We start from the raw sequence: 12,761 nt of genomic DNA on the forward strand, positions 1-12,761 counted from the left end.
GCGCAGCAGGGGGCACAGCTCGCGGGGGCTCCGCTGCTCGGGGCCCGCCCCTCCTCTGCGGGCTGGCGGCGCCTTCACCCCCTCGCTCACCTCCACCGTGTTCACGGGAGCCGCCGCCTGCTCCGGGGTCAGAGTCCCCAGCTCTACCGCTAACGCGTCCATGGCGAGCGCGGCAGAGAGGCGAGCCGGGAGGGACACGGCAGCTGGCGGACGCTCCCCGCGAGGGACACGCTGTGCGACGACGAAACCTGCCCCCTCTACAACAAGAGGCGCTGCGGAATCGTTCCGTCTCTTTTAACGGCCCGGGGGAGGGGGGAACGCGCCCGCACTGTGCGAGCAGCTTCTCCCGGCTCAGGGGCCCGGAAGCTGCCTGAGTGAAAATGTCCCACTGAAGCGTCCTGGGGTGGGGGGAGGGGTGCAGCAGGCTCTCCTCTAAAATCAGCTCCCCAATCCCACCCACACTCCCAGCCAGGCCTGGGTGGGGGTTGAGTGCGGCATGTGCCACGGAAAGTTAAACTTCTGCTGTTCAGCCACCAGGGGGCGCGGTATCGTGCCGGGCAGAGCATCGCAGGCTCCGTCGGAACGCACCTGGTACAAAGCCAGCACGTAGCCCCTGCATAATTGTGTGGCAATATTATTCCAGTAGACGAGTCCCTTGGTTACTGTTTGCTGGACACTGTATTGCATGGGAAAGCCGCTGTTACCGTCTCTGTAAAGTCGGGAAGAACAAATGAGCCAGAGTTGTAGTCTGCACTTTTCCCCCCCCCCCCCCTTAGCAGTCGGCTAGGATTTCAGAGGGTTAAGAACTAAAATAGTCTCTCAAATACTAGGCAAACCAACAAACTCCAACTTTGACCTTCTGCAGAGAACAAAGGTTTGAAAGTGCCGATGCAGTCCCATTATCTTCTAAGGGTAAGTTTATATTCTGCAAAGCGACAATGTCAGTATGCAACAGTCGTGATATTTTTTCCAGTTTTAATGCTGTGGTGCTCTCAGCACTTCAGTTATTTCCAATTTTATGTTCACAATACTGTGGTGAGGTAACAAATTACTGTAATCTCCGTTTTGTAAATGAGGAACAAGAAAAGTGATTTGCTCTCATCTCCTGAATCCTACACTGATGTACTTTAATCACAAAACTCTCCACAACAAGCATTGCAGTTTTCCTCAAGAACTTTTTAGGTTTGGAATTGCAAGGCCACCTATCGACTCAATGTATTGAGCCTTATATGTGGATTTTTGGGATTCTCAAGAGAAGCTCAGAAGAATACACACAAATCACATTCCTGTCTTTCAGTGGAGGTGGATTTTCCAGTTGAATAAAACAACTGTTTACTAGAAGCATCAACATGCACAATAAAAGTCCCTATGTTGATCTTGTGTTAAAAGATGTATGTAATAATGTTTAGGCATCATTCAGAAGCAAGGTCACACTGGAGACTTAAACAAATCACTGTATGCTTTCTAAGAAGACGATAGTCATATTTCAATAATAGTTTGCACCTCTGATGCACCCAAGGATCTCTACTATGCAAACGAGTAAGGAATACAGGAATTGCCACATCCTCTGTTCCATTATTCTGATATCATGTCTGGTGCTCATAAATGGCCAATACCAGATGTTCAGAATAAAGTGCAAGGAATACCACGGTTGAAAATTACATAATAACTTGCCCCAGGGGAAGAGTTTCTTCTTAAACTTAGTAGTTAGCTTATTCTGTAAAGGAGGAGATTAGATATCCTAACACTTTTATCCTACTTTATACAACTACGAATGTTCTTATCATCCATTTTTAATCTTAAGTACTTGTCCTCAGTGATATTTTGTTGGTAATGAGTTCCACCCATACCCCCTAAAAACACATCCCAGTTTTTAACATCTTTGGATAAAACAAATAGAATCATTAGTGCATGCTGTTGTTTTCCTCAGATAGATGACAACCAAGTGGGATAGTTAAAGATGCAAGGCCAAGCAGGCTGTGGAGTTTGCAGTAAACTGTTTTATTACTATTAGAATTCTGAAGGCTGTGTAAGTCAATAGTGTTAAACTAACAGTTAGTTTGGACCAGAGTTATTTCTTTAAAAACTGACATGTTGTGAACTGGTTTTACAAGTGATGGATGCTGCTTTATAGTAAACATTTCTAGAAGCATTAGGTCAGAGACATCTAACCTACAATATGAATGAAAACATTTAAAAGGGAAATAAATCAATCCATGCAGTTGATGGGCTCTTAACTCAGAAACAGGAAACCTTGATTTAAATAATCAGTTACAGTCTTGTTTTGTATTTACATTTTTTTAGTTATTTTTCCTCAAGAAAAGCTGGTTTGGACTGGTTGGTAATCCCTGGGGGGAAAAAAACTATTTTAAACTAAATATAACCTTTACAAAAAAATTTAAGATGGGGGGGGGGGGGGTTGTACTAAACTAGGCCTCTGTGTGTGTGTTTATACACAACACACACTTATTTTAACAATTATATAGCTTAATATACCTGTATTCAGTGTTTATTTTTACATTTATGTTAATACATCATTCATCCTTTTCTATTTACCAGTTAATTTAACTTGTGGTTTGTGTCAAGATTCATTTTGCAATAATGTATCAAATAGCTGAATGCATTACATTTAAACTGAGAAGCAGCTTGCATGAATGACTTCTCACCAAAGGTTTATCATAAACTTTTAATGCCTACAAAAAAATGCACATCACAAAAATTCATTTGTACTTCATCTACTAAAGCTGCTGCTACATAATTTGCCTGTTTTCAAGAAACAAAATTCAGATTGGAAGTTGCATGCTCATAGTTCAAATGTAACAGACAAAAGTTAGAAGAAACATCTACATCCAAATCATTATTAAAATGTATCCTAATTGTAATGTTTAAGTCATCACCAACATATACCATGCTATAAAATGCCCTTTTAAAAAGTCAAATGCAAGCAAATTATTGTATCCTCATTTTCTAGTAGGAAGTTACAGTGACAATTTCCCAGAGAGATTAGAGGTTTCTAAACTAAAATATGTTCCAACAGGTCTCAAAGTAAATTTTTTTTGTGTAGAAAATTTTTCTAGGAAGTTTAGAAAGATAAATCACTATGATAAAAAAGTGTTACGATACAATTTTTGTACATGTTAAAAATAAAATCTTTTCTTTAGGCCCAGCGCACAAATTTAGATTTCCCAAGGTTAGGGAATTACTAAGAGAACTCTCCTTTTCAGCTTTTGGGATATATTCGTCTCTTGATACATATGAATTATGTATGTAAGCCCCATATTCATGAAGATAACAATGTACTACTTCACAATGTAACAAGCGTGCAAGTAAGAACTCCTTTCAATTTTGAGTTTCTCAAATTGAAAAATCTGTACTCATCTATTTGATGCGATATTTTTAACAAGGTATAAAGATGAAATGGCGTGAGGAGTCATTGAGAAGTGTTGCAATTTGAGACCTTTTAGTCTCCCTTCACTCCCATGTGAACATAGAGAGAATTTCAGTAGTAGTTTTTGACAGGTGTCCAAAAGAATGTTCACTTAATACATGGGTCTGCTATTGCTTAGTCCCACATGGAAACAAACAAAAAACAAAATTAAAAATCCTGCTTTGTTTTTCCTGGGAGATCAGTACTAGTCTGAGACATTGTCTAAAAAGCATATTTCCCTGTTCAAACAAACAAGCCTATTTCTGTAAAAAAGGAGATTGGACTAAAACCCATAGTGCTACTAATACCCAGATGTTTTAGATCTTCATGAGAAATACACCAGTTGTACTGTATCTTTATATATTATGTATGGCACATTAATCCTATATGGGCAAAGTTTATTTTTAATTAAAAATATACTGTATATAAAACATTAGGAAGATACTTGGAAACTTGTACCAGACAAAGTTTATATTTTTGACATTTAAAAATAGGACTAATTCACTATAATAGTCTCAAATACTATCATTATATATTTGATTAATTCTGATCAAGATAGAAACATTTTACATTGAATATTTCAGCACTCATCTCCAATAATGTGAGAGATGCAAAATAATGTGTGTACATTGTGTAGACTTCTAGAAGCTTATTCCTATATCAAAGGTCCAATTCAACAGTCTCTGCAAGACCTCAGTGACTTTATAGGGCCTGCTCCAAAGCCCATTCATGACAGTATGGCTGTGTCTACACTACACCCCTTTTCCGGAAAAGGGATGCAGATGAGACAAGTCGGAATTGCAAATGAAGCGGGGATTTACATCTCCCCCACTCCATTTGCATGAACATGGCTGCCGCTTTTTTCCGGCTCGGGGCTTTGCCGGAAAAAAGCGCCAGTCTAGACGGGGAACTTTCGGAAAATAAAGTCTTTTCCAAAAGGTCCCTTATTCCTCTTAAAAATCAGGAATAAGGGACCTTTCGGAAAAGGCTTTATTTTCCAAAAGATCCCATCTAGACTGACGCTTTTTTCCAGCAAAGCCCCGAGCAGGAAAAAAACAGCAGCCATGTTCATGCAAATGGAGCGGGGGAGATGTAAATCCCCGCTTCATTTGCAATTCCGATTTGTCTCATCTGCATCCCTTTTCCGGAAAAGGGATGCAGTGTAGACACAGCCTATGAGTCTAAGGTCTCAGGTCAACTTTCAAGCTGCAGTATTGGCCTAATTCATATGGAATTAATAGCTTTTGGCTTAAATTTTTAGAAATCAGTGATTTTTAATGCTGAACTTGAGACCCAAGAAAACTGAAGCATCCAGTGTCAGTGAATAAAACCATTACTCGCTTTTGAAATTTAGGTCCTGCTCCAGCAAGACATTTAAATATATGTTTAACTTTAAACTCAAATTGTTCCATTGACGTCAATAAGGCTACTCTTGTGCATAAATGCTTTCAAAATCAGAGGTTTAAAAAGTCCCAATTCAGAGGTGCCTAAGCACCTCTAAAGATCAAAGGTGCAACCACTGTATATTAAAAAAAAAAAAAAAAAAAAGCAGATTAGGTCTCCAAATTTTAATTAAAGGACAATATGACCTCTAATAGGTAACTTTTTTTTTGTTTGTCTAAGGAAATGGAAGTCAGCATCCAAGTTAGTTTTCCAAGGAATACAAATGTTTAAACTGTCATCTTTAAGTATTGGATCACATTAATTCTGAAATGTTTCTATTTTGCAAGCCCATATTCACACTATCATTGGTAAACTTAACACCAATACAGTAATGTTGGCATGTACTAGGGAAATGTATGCCAAATTCTGATCTTCAAAAACACACTAGGATTTGACCTAATTTGATCCTTTGCTTTGTAACAAGTTCAATTACACTATATTTTCCTCGCTAAGTCTTTCAAGGATTGATTCATATTGTTATGTAGTGAGTCACCAATAAAGCACTCTACATATATTTGAACTAAAATTGTCATTTTATGTCATTGCACCAGGATGGCTACATCTACACTGCAGACTTCTTGCACAAGAAGCCTTTTGTACAAGAGTTTTTGCACAAAAACTTCTTGCACAAGAGCACATTCACACCTCAAAGTGCATCGCATGGACACTATTGCGCAAGAAAGCTCTGATGGCCATTCACAGAATGGCCATCAGAACACCTGTGCTTTTTCCCATAGGGGTTTCTTGCGCAAGAAACTCCTCTGGAGCGTTCACATTTGCCTTTTTGCGCAATAGCTGTAGCGCAAAAGGGAGTTATACCTTGTAGAAGGAGGTTTACCTACATCAGCAAAAGCCCTCTGGTTCTGCTGTTTTACTGCTGATTTACTTGCGCAAAAGCGCTTTTGAGGTGTGGACGCGCCACACAAAAACCTTGCAGTGTAGACATAGCCTAAATTTAATGTATTTAGTACATTTTTTATTAGTTCCATTGATTTAACTGTAATAGTGGCAAAACCAGGAGGTACCTTTCCAAATCTACACTAAGTCAAAAATGCTTTCTTAGGAAGAAGAAGAACACCACACTTATTGTGATCAGGTATAATGAGTATTAAAATCCATTAAACAGATTTAGTCCATGAAATTTATATATATCTATATATAAAAATGTGTTGCCTTCCAATGAATTTTGGAAGCTTTACCTGTATATATTACCGCCAGTCCCCAAGTTATGAATGGTCGATTTACGACTGTTCGTATTTACGACCAAGCCTCCCATTAAGTGTTCATAAAGGCGGTCCCCCGAGTTACAAATGCAATCCGCACTTACGAACAGCGCGGTCGCATGTAAATGAATGGGGTCCGACTTACGAACACTTCAAGTTACAACCAAGAGTTTGGTCCGTAACTCGTTCATAAGTCGGGGACCGGCTGTATAGGATTTATTCTCCTTTGGATACACCTGTTTATCCCGGTCTCAGTAACAATCACTGAAGTAAATTATACACATTGAGGGAACAGAGTTCACAATATATAATAAATACCGTGAAGGGAAAAAGAGGTGGATGCACAACCAGAGCACACTTTTCCCTCAATTAGTAGAAGCTTCAGTTTCTGTTTTCCCTATTGGTGCTTCACTAAAAAGCAGTTTTCGAAGAATATTTGCATAAAATGGTCCATACACTTGCTTATTAAAATTCACAATGCTTGCATACTGAGATCCAATAGATTCTATCTCTGCCTGAATCACAGCAAGGCCTCCTGGAATTGTAGGCATACATTTCTGAATGCCTGGAGGAGTAAGTAGGCTTTTCATATATAGCTGGATTCGTTTATCTGAAACAGAGAAGATAACTCAATTTAGGACAGAATAGACCATATACATGTAAATCCAAAAAGCATTAAGCCACAGTTGCCTTAGAAATATTTCACACACTAGTACATGAAAGAATCAAAACAAGCAGACACACAGCTTCAATGCTACCTTTCCCTATCTTTCTCCCTTTATTTTCAATTCAGAACAAGTCAAATTTTGCCCATCGTAGAGAGGCAGCCTTCATGTTAGGATTAGGATTTATGTTGTGAAAGATGTGCAACTATAATGACGACTGAGTTAAACCAGGAGGTAGATACTTCACTGTTGCACACAACCCACAAATTAACTAATATTCTCCTCTGAAATCCTGGCATTTCTAGGTTCACAGAGAACACTCCAGAATCAGAGAATTTCACTCATACTTCTGGACTCTTTCTAGCTTTGCTGTCCTCCCTGCCCCATCTAATCTTTCAGAAGACTGTTTTAATATAAACCATAGAAGCAGCACAGGTTTGTACACTTTTTATGACCCAATATTTACTGTAAGGAAGTTATTTTCATTAACATTTTCACAAAAACACAGTGTTTAACTTAATACACTAAAGTTTACAGTATGGACGGGCAATTAGCCTTCATTTATTTTTTAAAAATTATGCATACAACTAGAGAACCACATAAATTATACTAACCAATCAGGAAGCTGATAGGATTATCTTCTTCTACAATGCTACAGATCTGACCTATTAGGCTGTTTTGAATTTCCATATTGAGAGTGGGAAATCCTCTCTCAGACAGGGACCTGTTCACTTCACTGCAAATCTGAACACCTATTGCGTTCAGAGCTTCCTTCAAATCAAATGCTCTGAAAAGAAAAAAAAAAAAAGTTTTTGCATTTAATTGCAACAGTTCTTATTCCATCGGATAGCTCTTTCAACATCCTGTCCCATTTTCTTTTTAAATTAATCATTTCCAATAATGTAAGAGAGCCAAGTGGTTTTTTGCAAACGGTCAGATTTTTTGGATATCCTGAAGATGTGCATCTCACAAGAGCAGATTCCATTGGCAGGGATGTGAGGGAGGAGAAGAGTAAGGACTGCTCATATGATTGAATTCTATTCACTTCACTAAGACTAATGTGTGCGCTCAAAGTTAAACATGCACTTAAATACTGTGTTCCCAATCCAGGAAAATATTTAAATATACTTTTAGGAACCTTATTCCACAGTTCAAATTGCCCAAGTAATAACTGACAGTCTTGTTACACCCGAACAGCTGTTTGGTGTCATGTGTGAACCAAGTTTCTATTCTTAATGCCAGTTCATACAGAGCAGTGTCCACAACACAGACAAATCACTATCACCACAATTTGTAACACTAGCAGCAGTCGCAGAAGAGGAATCAGGGATTGAATGAACAATGTGAAAGGCTCAAGTAGAGCAAAATGATGAAGGTCACGCTGCTACTGTCTATGCTGACCTGAATGGTGCATAAATGAAGGACTTTCAGCATTATGCACCGAATTTGGGGTCAGATTTTCAGAACACATTGTAAAAAAAAGATTAAACTATACAGGCAGTCCCCGAGTTACGTGGATCCGACTTATGTCGGATCTGCAGTTACGAACGGGGTTTGCTCCACGTGGGAGACAGGGAGCAAAGCCTCTGAGGACGCCGGCAGCGGGACAGCCACGGCGCGTCTGGGCTGTCCTGCTGCCCACGTGCTCCGCGGCTTTGCTCCGCATCTCCCTGGTCTGCTGGTCTCCAGCAGACCAGCAGACCAGGGAGACGTGGAGCAAAGCCGTGGAGGACCCAGGCGGCGGGACCGCGGTGCGTCTCCGTCTGCCGCCTGGGTCTCCCTGGTCTGCTGGGGAGGGAGGGGGGAGGGGCGGCACAGCTAGTACACCCCCCTTCCCCCCAGCAGACCAGGCTTTTCTCCAGACGCCTGTGGTAGAGCAGCTGGGGCACTGCCAGTTGGTCCCGCAGCGCCGCTCTGGGCGCTACTGGACCAACCCGGCAGCACCCCAGCTGCTGAATCAGGACACCTGGGGTAGAGCAGCTGGGATGGTGCCGGGTTGGTCCAGCAACGCCGAGGAGCAGCGCTACTGGAGTAACCCAGCAGCACCCCAGCTGCTCTGCCCCAGGTGTCCCCAAGTCAGCCACGGCTGAAACCGACCAGCGCTGACTACAGGAAGCCCAAGGCAGAGTTGCTCTGCCCCGGGCTTCCTGGAATCAGCCGCTGATCAGTTTCAGCAGCAGCTGACTTGGGGACGCCTGGGGTTCTTAAGTTGAATCTGTATGTAAGTCGGAACTGGCGTCCAGATTCAGCCGCAGCTGAAACTGATCAGCGGCTGATTCCAGGAAGCCCAGGGCAGAGCAACTCTGCCTTGGGATTCCTGTAGTCAGCCGCTGGTCAGTTTCAGCAGTGGCTGAATCTGGACGCCAGTTCCGACTTACATACAGATTCAACTTAAGAACAAACCTACAGTCCATATCCTGTACGTAACCCGGGGACTGCCTGTATACAGTTTTTAGGCAACTGTTTGCACTAGTATACATGTGATACGTAACAGATTATTACTATCAGGTATAATCACAGCAGTAACAAGGTGCACAGGCTATACAACATTTTAACCATTTCCTTAAAAAAAAACAAACAAAAAAAACCAGTAAAGTTTATTAAGAGCCACTTGGCCTTTTTCCTTTAAGGAGAGAAAAAAAGTTAGAAAAAAAGAACTTACTCTTTGTTCATTCCCTCCAGGAGAACAGCTGAAATCCTTTTTAATTTGTCAGCAAAGTCAGGTAAGCTCACAATAGATGCGCCCACCATATTGCTAGTTATAAGAGATACACAGGCTATAATCTGGAGTGCATTCAGCTTCTCCTTCAACTTCTGAAGACGAACTTCATCCGTTACTAATGTCTAGAATTAGAATAGCATTGATTATGTTAGTGATACCAACTGAGACTTAAGATACTTGTTTGGGCATTAATTTGAGGGGGATAGAGCAGAAGCTATTTTCATGCAACATTACTTAAATTTTCAGCTACATTCATAAGTCACAAAATTCACAGTAATTACAGCCAATCCTTTTACGTATATCGTATTAGACGGTTGTTTTAAAAATACATAATTTTTAATGAAGATTTTTTTTAAATAATCAAGAAATAGAAAAGTTTACGGATGAGTCCTACCCTCACTCTTGCCATTTTATAGCAAGTAAAGAGAGCCAGAGTTGCATATTGCTTTTTTCTGCAGTCAAGATAGGAAAGCAGGAGGAATCCAGCCAAACTCTTTTTTAAAGATAAGAATCCCATAATAATGCACTATGAATCAAAGTAGTGGGTTGGCCATTTTCTCTGAAAGTTCTAATCTCTTGCAGAGAATTCCAAGTTAACAGGACGCATATCTCTGAACTGTTACCTGTTACAGAGATATTTCACCACTGAAGATAATGGTACCATCACTGCAGCAGAATGTAGCTGTCATGAGAGAGGGTGATTAAACAGGCTGAGCTGGTCATTCAAGGAACTTAGACCAATGAGATACATGGGTAGAAGATGGGCACTAAAATCTTGACTGTGACCCAGTATGGAACAGGGAGCCAGTCAGTCACAGAGCAGAACACTGGGTTCATGTACTCTTTGTAGCCTGCAATGATGAACAACTGAATGCAGTGTTCCAAACTAACTCCTGTTTTCAAAACCTAGGCTACAGTTTTCATTCATAAGAAGAGAATGAAGACAAATCAAGTCTATAGCCCACATATGCATGGAACTTGAGAGCTAAGTACAAATGTGGCAGAAAGAAGAGCAGTCTTCTTGCCAACATTAGATGGAAGTGTTTTATGCAGCTTGAAAGCTTGTCTCACATGCACAGAACTTGGTCCAATAAAAGGCATAGCCTCATCCACTGTCTTTCAGATGGAAAAGGGCATTTTTTACTGCTCTGGGAATAAGGATATTCAGAAACTATGAACTATTCAGGTGAATATAGATGCTGCAAATGCTTCACCATCTAACAGCAAATGTCCTCCAAAGTGACATTATTGAGTTAGAAAGTGCCCACCAGCATCACTTTCTAGGTTTAATTGCTGCCAACTGGTCTTCATTCATTGATCTTCTCAGCCAAGTAGTTAGATAGCTAGCAGGTAGATAAAACCATCCCTAATGATACACTTCATTGAGCTAGGCATCATTTGCAGGTTCATATAGTTGAACAGGATTGATTCCCCCGCCCCTGCGGAATCTCCAGATGGCAGACCAGGTGCCAGTCTGGATTCTATATATGGCCTCAGGGGAATGACCAATTCTTACTAGCAGGTCCCTGCTAATACTATCTATTCCTGGCAGAACAGCAGGATTCCTTGGGCAAATGCCTTAAATGCTACAGAAAAGTCCAGTTATATCAGAACAGATGCACTGCCTTTGTCCATGGCAAGGAGATCATTCATAATGTGAGCTGCTGTCCTATTAAGTCAACCTTGGAGAAGATTCTTTAGCCATTAATATTAGTCTGCTCTTATCGCAGTTAGGCTGTGTTTAGACTGCATCCCTTTTCCACAAAAGGGATGCAAATTAGACACATCACAATTGCAAATGAAGCGGGGATTTAAATCCCCCTAGCTTCATTTGCATAAACATGGCTGCTGCTTTTCTCCGGCTCGGCGCTTTGCTGGAAAAAAGCGCCAGTCTAGACAGGGATCTTTTGGAAAATAAAGCCTTTTCCGAAAGATCCCTTATTCCTTTTTCCTTACCAGGAATGTGCTCTTCTACAGTTTGAACCTCTTAAAAAAAAAAATCAGGACTCTGATCCAGCAGGACCATGGACATTTCCAGCCAGGACTAGGTTAGCAAAGTTCAGGGGCTGGGCTGGTGGCGGGGAGTACAGCCCTGGCAGTAGTGGGACCGGCAGGGTGGGGAGCACAGCCCCATCTGGGAGTGCACCCCTGGCATCTGTGGGGCTGGCATAATGGGGAGCACAGCCTGCCAGAGGCCGTGAGATCAGCAGCCAGGATCATAGCCCCAACCAGCAGGGGTTAGCAGCACAGCCCTGGATGTGTCCAGCATGGCTGGGAGTGCACCTGGGCCAGAGGCAACAGGACCAGCAAGGGCTGATAGCCCTGGCTAAGGCCAGCATAGTGGAGCATAGCCCCGCCTGGGCCTGAGACAACAGGGCTGGCACCCAGGAACCCAGCCCAGGCCAGCAAGAGTGTAGCTCTAGCCACGGTCAGTGTGCTGGGGAGTATAGTCTAGTCCCGGGCAGGGAGTACAGCCACAGCAGACTGGGGGCAGTGGGCCTGTGGTAAGGAGCAGGGCCAACAACTGGCAGGGAGCCTTGACCTCCCCTGGTCTGGCAAATTCAGTGCTGGTGGGACCGCCCGATCACAATAAAACCAGGACATTTGTGGAATTATTTGGCAAGAGAAGTCCTACAGGAGAGTTCCATGACTTCTGGTGTCACTATCAGTACAATGGCAGAACCAGCACTTTCATGCAGTTAGAATGGAGAGTAAGTTTTGAAGCACTTGGGATAATTTAAGAAGAATCATAAGAATTCGCTTCTTACCTCTGGAATTGCTTTTTTCTGATAATCCCATTGCAACAGTTTCAAGTAGCCATTGTTTAGCACCAGAGTAGGACTGAGATTTGGTTTAGAACTACCAATAGCACCAGGGGATGAAGTGGTTTCACAAGAAACAGACAACAACTCATCTTTTATTGACTCCTTTATCCACTCTGTTGTTAGATCCAGAGCACCTAAATGATAACAAAAGTTCCACATGGGTTTATTATACATGGACACAAAGTTGTACAAGTATACTGACAAGTAACTTAAGTGAATACGACAGCTCCATTTCTGATCTATAAATACACTGCAATGGACTGTTAAGTCAGTGGTGACCAGCTGGTGCTTCTGAGCAGGTTATAAAACCTCACAGACTAGCTGCACTGGAGGCATAAGCAAGATTTAAAACAGTTATCTGAATCTTCAGCAAGACTAGAGAATCAACCATCAATGTAATCAGTTTTCCTTCCTCATCCGAAATGTCTCAACAGTGGTTTAACTGCATTATCTTTA

General features: G+C 41.7%; 2 protein-coding genes and 1 long non-coding RNA gene across 6 annotated transcripts in view; 1 reads left to right on the forward strand and 2 right to left on the reverse strand.

Annotated features, from left to right (window-relative positions):
* The window catches only part of POLR3B (RNA polymerase III subunit B), a 121,468-nt gene extending 121,246 nt beyond the window's left edge, over positions 1–222 (reverse strand). Inside the window, exon 1 of the mRNA XM_075938432.1 lies at positions 91–222. Within this exon, the coding sequence (XP_075794547.1) occupies positions 91–162 (72 nt within the window). The 5' untranslated portion in view covers positions 163–222. The remainder of the gene's footprint in view (positions 1–90) is intronic.
* Positions 90–12,761, reverse strand: part of TCP11L2 (t-complex 11 like 2) — a 30,316-nt gene continuing 17,644 nt past the window's right edge. For all 4 annotated transcript variants that reach the window (XM_075938455.1, XM_075938445.1, XM_006137991.4 and 1 more), the window contains 4 exons: positions 12,249–12,439; positions 9,421–9,602; positions 7,373–7,545; positions 90–6,703 (listed from right to left, as the gene is read on the reverse strand). In XM_075938455.1, the coding sequence (XP_075794570.1) occupies positions 6,459–6,703; positions 7,373–7,545; positions 9,421–9,602; positions 12,249–12,439 (791 nt within the window). In that variant the 3' untranslated portion in view covers positions 90–6,458. The remainder of the gene's footprint in view (positions 6,704–7,372; positions 7,546–9,420; positions 9,603–12,248; positions 12,440–12,761) is intronic.
* LOC142830900 (uncharacterized) lies at positions 461–7,351 on the forward strand. The gene is made up of 3 exons (XR_012906429.1): positions 461–591; positions 831–912; positions 7,064–7,351. It is a non-coding gene; the product is annotated as an uncharacterized LOC142830900 (long non-coding RNA).

The sequence above is a fragment of the Pelodiscus sinensis genome, chromosome 1, assembly GCF_049634645.1.
Source record: "Pelodiscus sinensis isolate JC-2024 chromosome 1, ASM4963464v1, whole genome shotgun sequence".
NCBI lineage: Eukaryota > Metazoa > Chordata > Testudines > Trionychidae > Pelodiscus > Pelodiscus sinensis.